The sequence below is a fragment of the Salvelinus namaycush genome, chromosome 12 (genome assembly GCF_016432855.1).
Source record: "Salvelinus namaycush isolate Seneca chromosome 12, SaNama_1.0, whole genome shotgun sequence".
NCBI classification, from domain to species: domain Eukaryota; kingdom Metazoa; phylum Chordata; class Actinopteri; order Salmoniformes; family Salmonidae; genus Salvelinus; species Salvelinus namaycush.
In genome coordinates, this window is record NC_052318.1 from 1793423 (window position 1) to 1805372 (window position 11950).

At 44.8% G+C, this 11950-nt stretch overlaps 2 protein-coding genes, 1 long non-coding RNA gene and 3 other non-coding genes across 6 annotated transcripts; 1 reads left to right on the top strand and 5 right to left on the bottom strand.

Annotated features, from left to right (window-relative positions):
• Positions 1 to 973: 973 nt before the first annotated feature.
• Positions 974 to 3945, bottom strand: LOC120056405. Its single transcript, XR_005477795.1, has 6 exons — positions 3623 to 3945; positions 2941 to 3022; positions 2615 to 2657; positions 2332 to 2391; positions 1780 to 1836; positions 974 to 1245 (listed from the first exon to the last, which is right to left on the bottom strand). It is a non-coding gene; the product is annotated as an uncharacterized LOC120056405 (long non-coding RNA).
• On the bottom strand, positions 1920 to 1994 carry LOC120057674. Its single transcript, XR_005477959.1, has one exon. It is a non-coding gene; the product is annotated as a small nucleolar RNA SNORD65 (small nucleolar RNA).
• On the bottom strand, positions 2181 to 2252 carry LOC120057676. Its single transcript, XR_005477961.1, has one exon. It is a non-coding gene; the product is annotated as a small nucleolar RNA SNORD65 (small nucleolar RNA).
• On the bottom strand, positions 2475 to 2549 carry LOC120057675. The gene has a single exon (XR_005477960.1). It is a non-coding gene; the product is annotated as a small nucleolar RNA SNORD65 (small nucleolar RNA).
• Positions 3946 to 4500: 555 nt separating the features above from the next.
• Positions 4501 to 6155, bottom strand: LOC120056731 (proline-rich extensin-like protein EPR1). Its single transcript, XM_039004937.1, has 2 exons — positions 6051 to 6155; positions 4501 to 5838 (listed from the first exon to the last, which is right to left on the bottom strand). Exons 1-2 carry the CDS (start codon positions 6153 to 6155, stop codon positions 4501 to 4503), a joined length of 1443 nt encoding a protein of 480 aa, XP_038860865.1.
• Positions 6156 to 7559: 1404 nt separating this feature from the next.
• On the top strand, positions 7560 to 11950 carry LOC120056406 (calcium signal-modulating cyclophilin ligand-like). The gene is made up of 4 exons (XM_039004566.1): positions 7560 to 7849; positions 9688 to 10163; positions 10321 to 10386; positions 10518 to 11950. The coding sequence occupies exons 1-4, from the start codon at positions 7711 to 7713 to the stop codon at positions 10716 to 10718; spliced, it is 882 nt and encodes a 293-aa protein (XP_038860494.1). The 5' UTR covers positions 7560 to 7710; the 3' UTR covers positions 10719 to 11950.

Consider the following 11950-nt stretch of genomic DNA (forward strand, 5'->3'; position numbering starts at 1 on the left):
AAATAATTAGTGGCCTGTAGGCCAAATCCTCCCTGAGAGATAAATAATTAGTGGCCTGTAGGCCAAATCCTCCCTGGGAGATAAATAATTAGTGGCCTGTAGGCCAAATCCTCCCTGGGAGATAAATAATTAGTGGCCTGTAGGCCAAGTCCTCCCTGGGAGATAAATTCCATAGCGTAAGAGGGGAACAGCCATCAACAGGAAGAAAAAAGGAATTGTGTAGTAGATCTTACAGGACTGGCCATCTTTCCTAAACCATAGGACAATAAAAATAAAGACTAGCTTCCATTTATATTACCATATAGTGATGCAACACTATATCCCCACCAGGAAGCAGCCCCAGTCTGTATGACACTTCAATATATTGTCTGAATGGCCTGGACCATAGAAAAATATAACAAAGTCCAATGTTATGCAATAGTGCTCCTTTTACCCAATTGAGGGGTGTCCTCATCGTCTTATGGAAGGAAGCATCATAGCCAAAGGCTTAGTTACATTTGTGCTTGATAGCATACCTGAATATAGAGCCAATCCCAGAGCTGTCAGCTCATCCCCTTGTCTGCTGGGCTTGATGTTTTTCCTTTAAAAAGTCTTGAGCCTCCTTGAAAGTGTAAAACGTTTAAGGTCAAGATGAATTTTGGCAGGTTTAGCTGGAATCTCACATCATTGAAGGTCGCCCTGTTTCTGCAGCTCTGCACTGAGCTGTGTGTAGATGCAGATCCTCTTCCATGCATAGGTCGGATCCCCTCATTCTGCTGCGAGGTGAACAATTTGCCATTTGACTTCAAAACGGTCGATTTGTACAATCCTATACCAGGGCCATGCAATGTTTATCAGCGGCATGGGAAACATACCCTTCTGACATAACTCCTGCACTCATGTTGCTGATCAAGTCATTGCTTACCTGACATCCATATGACAGTCAAAGGATTATTTCACATTCATGCACAAGTTAACTGCAGATAAACAAAGACCCGGGTTAAAACCTATTTATTGAAGTTCAAAGAATGAGACTGTCTCTTCTATAATCACAGACAAAAAAACACCATTACTCAGCAAAACCTCAAAATAAACAAAGCAGAACATGCATAAGGAGAACAATGTACACTGCTGCTCCCAAGTGATATTTATTACAACAATGTTTTGAGCTTTAGGTCTCCATGTCTCAGGTGGGTCCCATATGGGCTACCACACAATTCCTTTCTTCCTCCAGTTGATGGCTGTTCCCCTCAGTGACATCACTTCCTGAAACGGGAGATAAAAAAAAGAACAGATTCACAACATTAACATTCAATGTATCAAAATATGAGCATATATTATATAATTTCCTACCATACAGAACAAACAATTCAATTAAAATCAAAGACAAGTCTAAAAACTAGTCCTCCACAAGCAGGGTCTGTACCATTATTTTACCGTCATGTCAATAGAATTAAACAGTCCTAAAAAATAAAACCTTGAGGAACTGCAGTGAGATCGTAGACCATCAGTAGTAATACGTCAAGTCCTATCAGTCAGGTACTTATGGAACCAGTTAAATGCTGCTTTACCCAACCCATTAGAGGAGTCTATGCAATAAGGAACGATCAACAGTATACGGCTTTAGAGAGATCACTAAAATGATCAGCACATTACAGTTTATTATCCATAGTCTTTACTATATCATTTAAAGCCAGGGCTGCTGCAGAAGTTGCACCCTGGGGATAGTAGAATGGATATGTAAAATCATTGTTGTTGATCTTAACACTGGCCTCTAGTGGTAGTTCTGTGTCAAGTTACCAGAGCAAGAAAGGAAGCGCTGACCATCTTGGAAACTCCGGCCACGTGGAAGAGAATCTGAAAATGTTTGAGTATTGTAAGAGTTAATTCCCATTTTATCACATTGAACTCCGGTCAAGTCAATAACTGCCACTTGATGTGTTCAGAAAACCGAATATCACCACTAAACAATCTGACGGTAATTCCAGCTATTTTCAGTTTAGTATTCATCATTACCACACCAGGACACGTAAAAACTCATACAGCTTAGATATAGAATCGGGTTTCATAGATTGTGAAAGTGACTACTCACCTGAAGGATAGATGAGAATCAGCAAGGGGCAATCAGACAGACGAGGAAGACGGAAAATAAATAATTAGTCAAAAAACCTAGAGCTGTCAAATTAAAACATGCTCAAATGTTTCAGAAACACAAATGTCACCACAATACAATCTGCAGGTAATTCCAGCTATTTTCAGTTTAGTATTCACAATAGCATAAACACAGGCAAGTATTCCTTTCTTCCAGCTGACCAAGCTAGGGCAGCTTGAGCCCAGAGTGAATGTCCTTACCTCAGTCTACATGTCCAGTTCAGGGAGACCTTATAGGGATGTTATTCAAAGGGACACCACCTGAAAAGTAGAGAATCTAAGATTACAATATGTGAAAAATGTACTAATGTTATATAGGCAAGTTCCAAGTCACTGCCAGTCATGTTCAGAAAACCGAATATCACCACTTTACAATCTGACGGTAATTCCAGCTATTTTCAGTTTAGTATTCATCACAACGAGACTAGACAGAGAAGATAAATGTCAAAGTGAAGTCTAGGTGAAGTGGGTGTGGTAGTCTTACCTTGAGTCTCCTAGTCATCAACTCATTGGGGGCAGTGTCACTCCTGTTCAAAACAATCACAGGGGGGTTATGAGCATCTATATGAAAGCAATTATCTCCTCAACATGGCTGACGTTTTCGTAACAGCTGTTGCTCAGAAGTCGTTAATCATCAGTTGTTGCATCAAACTCTTCCTATTTAAGCTTTCATCATCGACAGCTGTGGCCATGGTGCCTATTCAAAATCATTGATCAGAGGACACCAAATCATTTAAATTATAAACAAATGTGCCATTGAATACCCAACTAGACATTACTAGTCAGGCCTCAATAGCCCGTTGAATTTACCAGCCATGTGCAGTCAATGGTGCATGCTCCAGTCCACTCCACACTGGCCAGGTCCAGAAGGAGTGGTCTCCCGAATCTAGAACTGATGTACAATTTGGTTAATGCATGAGGACTAACAGGACTTGCATTTCAAAAATCTGTGGGCTAGTTAGCTTAGCCAACTAAACGATTTGTTTGTAAGTCGCTCTGGATAAGAGCGTCTGCTAAATGACTTAAATGTAAATGTAAATTTAAGATTGAGTTGAGTTGCGACTAATGGGCGGACTGGAGCTCCGACGTCACAAAAATTACGTTTACAAAAAACGACTGACTTCAGCGCCCAAAGAACAGGCCGCAATTAAACATGTTGCTGTAATTTCGGGATATTCTTTGGGTGTTGAAATCAGTAGTTGTTAACTTCCATTTTATGTGACGTAGGAACGCCAGTTCGACCACACTAGTCGCCCCTCAGCTCAATCATATAGCGTGGAGTTCAGTTTAATCGGCTACAGTTAACTACGCTCATTTCCATTGCGTAAACTGGTTTTCCGTGTATCAGATGGATAGCAAGCAAACTAACAGATGTCTAACAGTTAAGGAATCTTCGTCTTACTAGAAGATCACACCCACAAATTGTCAAAATCGACCGTTAGTTACGCATGATCAATTAATTCAGTAACATCCACGCCAAACACAGACTTACCCCGGCATGGTTTACGTATCTTCAGTTCCCCACGTGCATGGTTCTGCAAGGCCCAACCCTCCACAACTACCAATCTAGCTACTTGGAGCTAACGTTAATGACCAGTTCAGGAGCATTGCAAGACTCAAGTGGCAGCAGTGTACCAATAACTAACGTTAAACACTAATGAAGCATTTCTAAGATATAACTTCGACATTGAGAAAGACGTCTCCAGGTCGATCACAAGACTAATCGAATGAGCGAGCATGTGGCTGGCCAGTCCATTGCGCTATATAAACTCTCTTGGTACAATCAAGAGAACTGGGGACTCGGGAAAAACGAGCGCGGAATGGGGGAAAAAAATCTCTGGATCGTGACGTCAGTGACCTTCATGTCAGAGAAATTAGAGTTCTTGGGTGATGGCGCTTTCAAGACAACTGGGAACTCGGAAGAAACGAGGTCAAATCACGACGTAGAAAGAGTGACTTGGAATTCCGAGTTGGATGACCATTCAAAATGATTTTTCCCAGTCCGAGCTCATATTATCCAGAGTTCCCAGTTGTTTTGAAAGCGGCATGACGCCCGAATTTACGACTAGTAATTCCAAATTGGATGACCGTTCAAAACACATTTTTCCAGTCAGAGGTCGTTTTTATTAGTTCCCAATTGTTTTGAACGCACTGAAGTCGGAGGTTGGAGATTCCCGAGTTCCCGAGCTAGGTTGAAGTTCCAAGTTGTCGAGAACGCACCATTGGTCTCCGGGCATTATATTGAGAGGGTGATGACACGTTCACGTACTAATCGAAACTCGGACATTTCTGACTTGGAAATTCGTTGAAGAAACATGAGCTCTGAGTTTCCCACTTGAAAGTACCAGAATCGACTAATAGTAAGCTCCTCTAGTCTGTAGGTGAGGAAGGTAGGAGTCTGTAGGCTGGGGAGGAAGGTAGGGAGTCTGTAGGCTGGGGAGGAAGGTAGGGAGTCTGTAGGGTGGGGAGAAAGGTAGGCTGGGGAGGAAGGTAGGGAGTCTGTAGGGTGGGGAGGAAGGTAGGCTGGGGAGGAAGGTAGGGAGTCTGTAGGGTGGAGAGGAAGGTAGGGAGTCTGTAGGCTGGGGAGGAAGGTAGAGAGTCTGTAGGCTGGGGAGGAAGGTAGGGGGTCTGTAGGCTGGGGAGGAAGGTAGGGAGTCTGTAGACTGGGGAGGAAGGTAGGGAGTCTGTAGGCTGGGGAGGAAGGTAGGGAGTCTGTAGGCTGGGGAGGAAGGTAGGGGGTCTGTAGGCTGGGGAGGAAGGTAGGGAGTCTGTAGGCTGGGGAGGAAGGTAGGAGTCTGTAGGCTGGGGAGGAAGGTAGGACTCTGTAGGCTGGGGAGGAAGGTAGGGAGTCTGTAGGCTGGGGAGGAAGGTAGGGGGTCTGTAGGCTGGGGAGGAAGGTAGGGAGTCTGTAGGCTGGGGAGGAAGGTAGGAGTCTGTAGGCTGGGGAGGAAGGTAGGACTCTGTAGGCTGGGGAGGAAGGTAGGGAGTCTGTAGGCTGGGGAGGAAGGTAGGGAGTCTGTAGGCTGGGGAGGAAGGTAGGGAGTCTGTAGGCTGGGGAGGAAGGTAGGGAGTCTGTAGGCTGGGGAGGAAGGTAGAGAGTCTGTAGGCTGGGGAGGAAGGTAGGGAGTCTGTAGGCTGGGGAGGAAGGTAGGGAGTCTGTAGGGTGGGGAGGAAGGTAGGGGGTCTGTAGGCTGGGGAGGAAGGTAGGGAGTCTGTAGGCTGGGGAGGAAGGTAGGGAGTCTGTAGGCTGGGGAGGAAGGTAGGAGTCTGTAGGCTGGGGAGGAAGGTAGGGAGTCTGTAGGCTGGGGAGGAAGGTAGGGAGTCTGTAGGCTGGGGAGGAAGGTAGGAGTCTGTAGGCTGGGGAGGAAGGTAGGGAGTCTGTAGGCTAGGGAGGAAGGTAGGACTCTGTAGGCTGGGGAGGAAGGTAGAGAGTCTGTAGGCTGGGGAGGAAGGTAGGGAGTCTGTAGGCTGGGGAGGAAGGTAGGGAGTCTGTAGGGTGGGGAGGAAGGGAGGGAGTCTGTAGGCTGGGGAGGAAGGTAGGTGAGTCTGTAGGCTGGGGAGGAAGGTAGGGAGTCTGTAGGCTGGGGAGGAAGGTAGGGAGTCTGTAGGGTGGGGAGAAAGGTAGGCTGGGGAGGAAGGTAGGGAGTCTAGGGTGGGGAGGAAGGGAGGGAGTCTGTTGGCTGGGGAGGAAGCTAGGGAGTCTGTAGGCTGGGGAGGAAGGTAGGGAGTCTGTAGGCTGGGGAGGAAGCTAGGGAGTGCGATGAGAATAGCGCGAAGTACAGACCCTCATCTCCTGAGTACAAACCAAGTGGAGTTACCTTTACTTACTCTCTTGAGAACTGTAAGGATCTCGAGGTGGAGTCAGCCGGTAGTAATGATTGCTCTGAAGTTGAGCCTGACCAAGATGAGGTCGGCCTTACCTGTGGCAACAGGTGTGGCGGAGACTTCCTAGCTTTGCCCCGATGAACAAACCAGAAATGATTATGGACCGTTAGGAGTGAGATTTTTGCAGAAAGTGGATCCATGTTTATTTGGCCGATACATATGTTGTGTGAAGCTGGGTGAAGAACAAACTGGGAACTGTTACATTTGTCAAAGTCTCGGGGAAATGGAAATGTGATGATTTTTTTTTTGTGCATCGTCCGTCCAGAGGCAGCAGGTGCTCCGCATCACGTGTTCCTGTGTCGTGCTCCGCTCTCCGGAGCAGGGCGTCGCTCAAAATAATGATCAGTGGGGTGGCGTTGAGATCATAAGATGAGAAAGAATATTACTGGTGTTTGTGATGCCCAGCATTTCGTGAGAATCAGAATCTGTGGAAATGGTGAGATGGAGGATACCCTGTTTGTCTTGTTGAGCTTTGATATGGAGTTTCTACCTGCTAGTCTTTAACCGGGCAAGTCAGTTAAGAACAAATTCTGATTTACAATGACAGCCTACCCCGGCCAAACCCTAATCTGGACAACGCTGGGCCAATTGTTCGCCGCCCTACGGGACTCCCAATCACAGCCGGTTGGGAAACAGCCTGGAATTGAACCAGGGTCTGTAGTGATGCTTACTAGCACTAACATGCAGTGCCTTAGACTGCTGCGCCACTCTCCGAAGTGGCCTGTTCGAGAGAGACAAGTTGAGATTTCCAGAGTTTGAGTGGGGAAGAAGGTTTCATATGCTGAAGCAGTAAGGACAGTAGAGGATAGCCAAAGGGTGAGGGATTCAACTGGTGAGTAGGCCTGAAGAGAGAGAGCCAGAAGGGATGAGTTTTAGTAAGGTTGGATTTCTTGCGTTTATAGCCATGGTGATCAACTGCACTGCACTGATGGAGCAGAAAGCACAGAAGATAGATGAGGTAGTTGCAGCAGCAGAGAAACATTTGGGTGAGAGATTTTAGTGCAGATGATCTACAGGTAGTTTTGAGAGAAGGGGTTCCATCCTCCCAGGCCGACGGCCTGGTGTAGGATCATTTAGGCCCAAAGTAGTGGGATGGGGTGGTTGTTTTTTGGGGGGGGATAGTGTATAGCACAGGAGGTTGGTGACACCTTAATTGGGGAGAATGGGCTTGTGGTAATGACTGGAATGGAATTAGTGTAATGGTTACGAATACATCAAACATGGTTTCCAGATGTTTGATCCCATTCCATTTGCTCCGTTCCGGCCATTATTATGAGCCGTTCTCCCCTCAGCAGCCTCCTGTTGTGTATAGGTGAAGGGTTAGATGGTGGTGCAATTCAAATGTTTCCCCTTTTCTTGTAACTAAAATGTGCAATCCACACTCCGACCTGCGAAAGGCAGAAATACACAACACAGCACCTCGTCTGCCGGAAATTCACACCAAAAAAGAAAAATCTCTTAGCAAATAACTTAAATTCATTTTAACTCGGATATTCTGAGTTTCCGGTAGGACATGAACGCGGCATGAGATCATCAACGTGCGCACTTATACAGACAATAGGGCCCATTATGACGTGTCCCACTTAGTGTTCGCTGTTCTCTGCTGTAATAATCTAAGGATTTGTGTGCACGGTTACACAGATCAGAAAATAGTGTGTTTTATATATATCAAATAATCTTAATATTTCTGAAACTATGGACGCCCCCGAAGAGAAAACTTGTCTTTCTGCTGCGCAAAGAAGAGCAGAAATTCGGAGGCGAAAATTGCTCATGAATTCCGAAGACCGAATGAACAGAATCGTGGGTTTCACCAAAGCTGAAGCTGAAAAGAACGGTAAGGAAAATCTAACTGATGGTAAATGGTTTGCTGGCTGATCAGACAAGCAAATTGCATTGCCTGTTAGTTTATTAGCTTGCATCTCTACCATCGAAACTGGCAGCTAACGGTAGCTTGTTACCATCTAAATGTTAGCTGCACAGTACACACTTACTGAGCTAGCTAGGGACCATAATGGTGCAGTGAGTTGAAGAGAAACCATGCGTCAGTGTGGAATGTACTGTAGTCATGACAATTCAGTGCCCTTCTGTAATATATAAAAAGCTTACTAATATAAATGTGCATTTTTATATATAAGTACCAGTCAAAGGTTTGGACACCTACTCATTCAAGGGTTTTTCATTATTTTACTATTTTCTACATTGTAGAATAATAGTGAAGACATCGAAATGATGAAATAACACATGGAATCGTGTAGTAACCAAAAAAGTGTTAAACAAATCCAAATATATTTGAGATTCTTCAAAGTAGCCACCCTTTGTCTTGATGAGAGCTTTGCACACTCTCAACCAGCTTCATGGTTAATTTGAGCAATTGATTCAGCCAATCAGTTGTGTTGTGACAAGGTAGGGGTGATCAAGTGCATATTATGGCAAGAACAGCTCAAATAAGCAAAGAGAAACGACAGTCCATCATTACTTTGAGACATGAAGGTCAGCTAATGTGGAACATTTGTGCAGTCGCAAAAACCCATCAAGCGCTATGATGAAACTGGCTCTCATGAGGACCGCCACAGAAAAGGGAGACCCAGAGTTACCTCTGCTGCAGAGGATAAGTTCATTAGAGATACCAACCTCAAAAATCAGCAAGTAACTGCACCTCAGATTGCAGCCAAAATAAATGCTTCAAAGAGTTCAAGTAACAGACACATCAAAACATCCACTGTAAAGAGGAGACTGCGTGAATCAGGCCTTCATGGTCGAATTGCTGCAAAGAAACCACTACTAAAGGACACCAATAAGAAGAAGAGACTTGCTTGGGCCAAGAAACACGACCAATGGACATTAGACCGGTGGAAATCTGTCCTTTGGTTTGATTAGTCCAAATCGGAGATTTTTGGTTCCATCCGCTGTGTCTTTGTGAGACGCAGAGTAGGTGAACGGATGATCTCCGCATGTGTGTTTCCCACCGTGAAGCATGGAGGAGGATGTGTGACGGTGTGGGGGTGCTTTGCTGGTGACACTGTCTGTGATTTATTTAGAATTCAAGGCACACTTAACCAGCATGGCTACCACAGCATTCTGCAGCGATACGCCATTCCATCTGGTTTGCACTTAGTGGGACTATCATTTGTTTTTCCAACAGGACAATGACCCAACACACCTTCAAGCTGTGTAAGGGCTATTTGACCAAGAAGGGGAGTGCTACATCAGATGACCTGGCCTCCACAATCACCCGACCTCAACCCAATTGAGATGATTTGGGATGAGTTGGACCGCAGAGTGAAGGAAAAGCATCCACCAAGTACTCAGCATATGTGGGAATTCCTTCAAGACTGTTGGAAAAGCATTCCAGGTGAAGCTAGTTGAGATAATGCCAAGAGTGTGCAAAGCTGTCATCAAGGCAAAGGGTGTCTACTTTGAAGAATCTAAAATCATCTAAAATATAATTTGATTTAACACTTTTTTGATTACTACATGATTCCATGTGTGTTATTTCATAGTTTTGATGTCTTCACTATTATTCTACAATGTAGAAAATAGTAAAAATAAAGAAACTCTTGAATAAGATTCTGGTACTGTGTATATCCAATAATAGAATCTCTGTTTGTATCTTACTTCACAGAGAAGTCTAGTTAGCCTAATCCGTTAAACTGACAATGCCGTCTCATACAGGAGCGTCAAGTCTTGTCACAGAGCCTAGGTTCCATCTGGACTTGGACAGGAACAAGCCGTGGTCAGCATCCTCATCCCCAAGACTGTCTCCATTCCTCCCAGAGGCAGTAGGCAGCAGCCACCCCCACAGCGATCTTCCAGAGAGGAAAGGGTCTCCCCTGCCAGACAGCAGTGAGGTGCTGGGTGGGGGGGGTGTAGACAAGGATGTGACTCCAGGGGTCCGACACAGGCCACGGGGAGAGGCCCAGCTGGCAGCTGATGAGCCCAGCCATTCCGAATCCCCACGCAGAGGGTTGCAGAAGTATCTGTCCCGCTTTGATGACGCCATGAAGCTCAGAGGCCAACTGGCCAATGAGAATCAAGCCCAGGATGCAGCTGGCTCAGACCCAGAAGAGTTGGACTCCTTCAGGCTCTTCAGGCTTGTCGGCAGTGTCCTCCTCGCCATCTTTGTCAGAGGTTTTGTCTGCAAGTATCTGGTGAGTCGGATCAGAAAAGTGTTGCATCTTCCCTTGAGGTTTTGGAATTTGTTCAATACAACTGACCAATTCTGTCTTCGATTCGGCTGCACTGATTGTGATATGAGAGTAGACCTGTAGCAGTTCACTAACTAGGCTATTCTCTTTTCTTTTGCAGTCCATATTCGCACCATTTCTCACCCTCGAACTGGCCTACATGGGGTTGTACAAGTATTTTCCAAAGGTTTGAGATACGTCTACACCGTTACTATGTAGTGAATGGAGCACAGCTATAACAAATGGGTCAGATGTATGTAGTCATTATCCTGTGCAGTATTATTATACATCCATAAACGTGTAATAACTTTCCACCAGGTTGAGAAGAAGATGCAGACCACAGTGCTGACCGCCGCCCTCCTGCTGTCTGGTATCCCCGCTGAGGTCATCAACCGCTTCATGGACACCTACAGGAAGATGGCTGACGTCTTCGCCGACCTCTGTGTCTACTTCTTCACCTTCGTCCTCAGTCACGAGATCCTGCTGTTGGTTAGTTCAGAAGAGACTGATACTCCCTGATGGACTGGAGGTCGCCGTGCTATGGCGCTGGCAATGTCACCCCCTCTGGGTGACAAGAGGGCATGACCCCTGATAGTGATCCTTCACCCTACCTCCCAACCATGTCCCATCCTGAGTCAGTACACCCCATAGGGGAGGGTGTTCGGAGGTGCAGGGTCCGCAGGTGGATAAGAGAGGAAGACAGAACTAACTGGTTGAACAAGGTAACATAACATGCATTGGTGTTCTGGCCCTCTACTATCCAGTAAAACAACACATTTCACTGCACCTATCTGTTGTATATTAAACATCTTACATATGAATCTTGTCCATAGGAGCTGCTTTAAGTTACTGTTTAAGTAGCTCCCTACAGTGTTTACATAAGGGGTTCAGTTACTTTGCGATTTTGTTTGTTTCAAGTGAATTAATCTATCTCGTATGGAAGACAGGAGAAGCACTTGTCTTTTTTTTTTGAATGTTTTTTTTGCACCCTTTTATGCTTAAAGACATTGTTGACTTTATCTGTACATGTGCAAGCTCTTATTAAAAGAGTTCAATTGTGTCATCTGAACTAGGAGAATAATTGCTTAGGATTGTCTTTTTGGAACGTGTGTTTTGTCACTGCTATTCAGTGTTGGGCGGTGGGGTCTTATTAGCTTGTATATTATCTGTGCTGAATAACTCTGATTTGTGGAAATGTCATGTATTGCTCTCCTAGTTATCCCAGCCTCACTAATACTGTCTTTCTGTGGCATGCTACATCATCTGTTAATTAAACAAAACAAATGTATTTAACAAGGCAAGTCAGTTGAGATCAAATTCTTATTTTCAATGACAGTCTAGGAACAGTGGGTTTAACTGCCTTGTCAACTCGGGGATTCGATCTAGCAACCTTTCGGTTACTAGTCCAACACTGTAACCACTAGGCTACCTGCCTCCCCAAATCCTACATGGCATCCAAATTAAGTTATTCAGTTGGTGTGAGGCTTTTTTTATTTTCTTTGTAACTTCATTGGTGTGATCTTGTTTGTCAGATCGACTTGATTCATTTTCATAATTTTGAAAATTATAATTTTGTTAAGGGTAAATGCTTTATTCATGCTTTATTTATTGTATGTGAAATATTGAAATCAATATCAAACACAAAGATAAAGAGATGGGAATGTTGCATCTTATAGTGGTATTTAAGTTCTGCTAACAACATGCTGTAATGAATATGCTGTGTTAAACAAATAAAACCTTGGAACATTTCA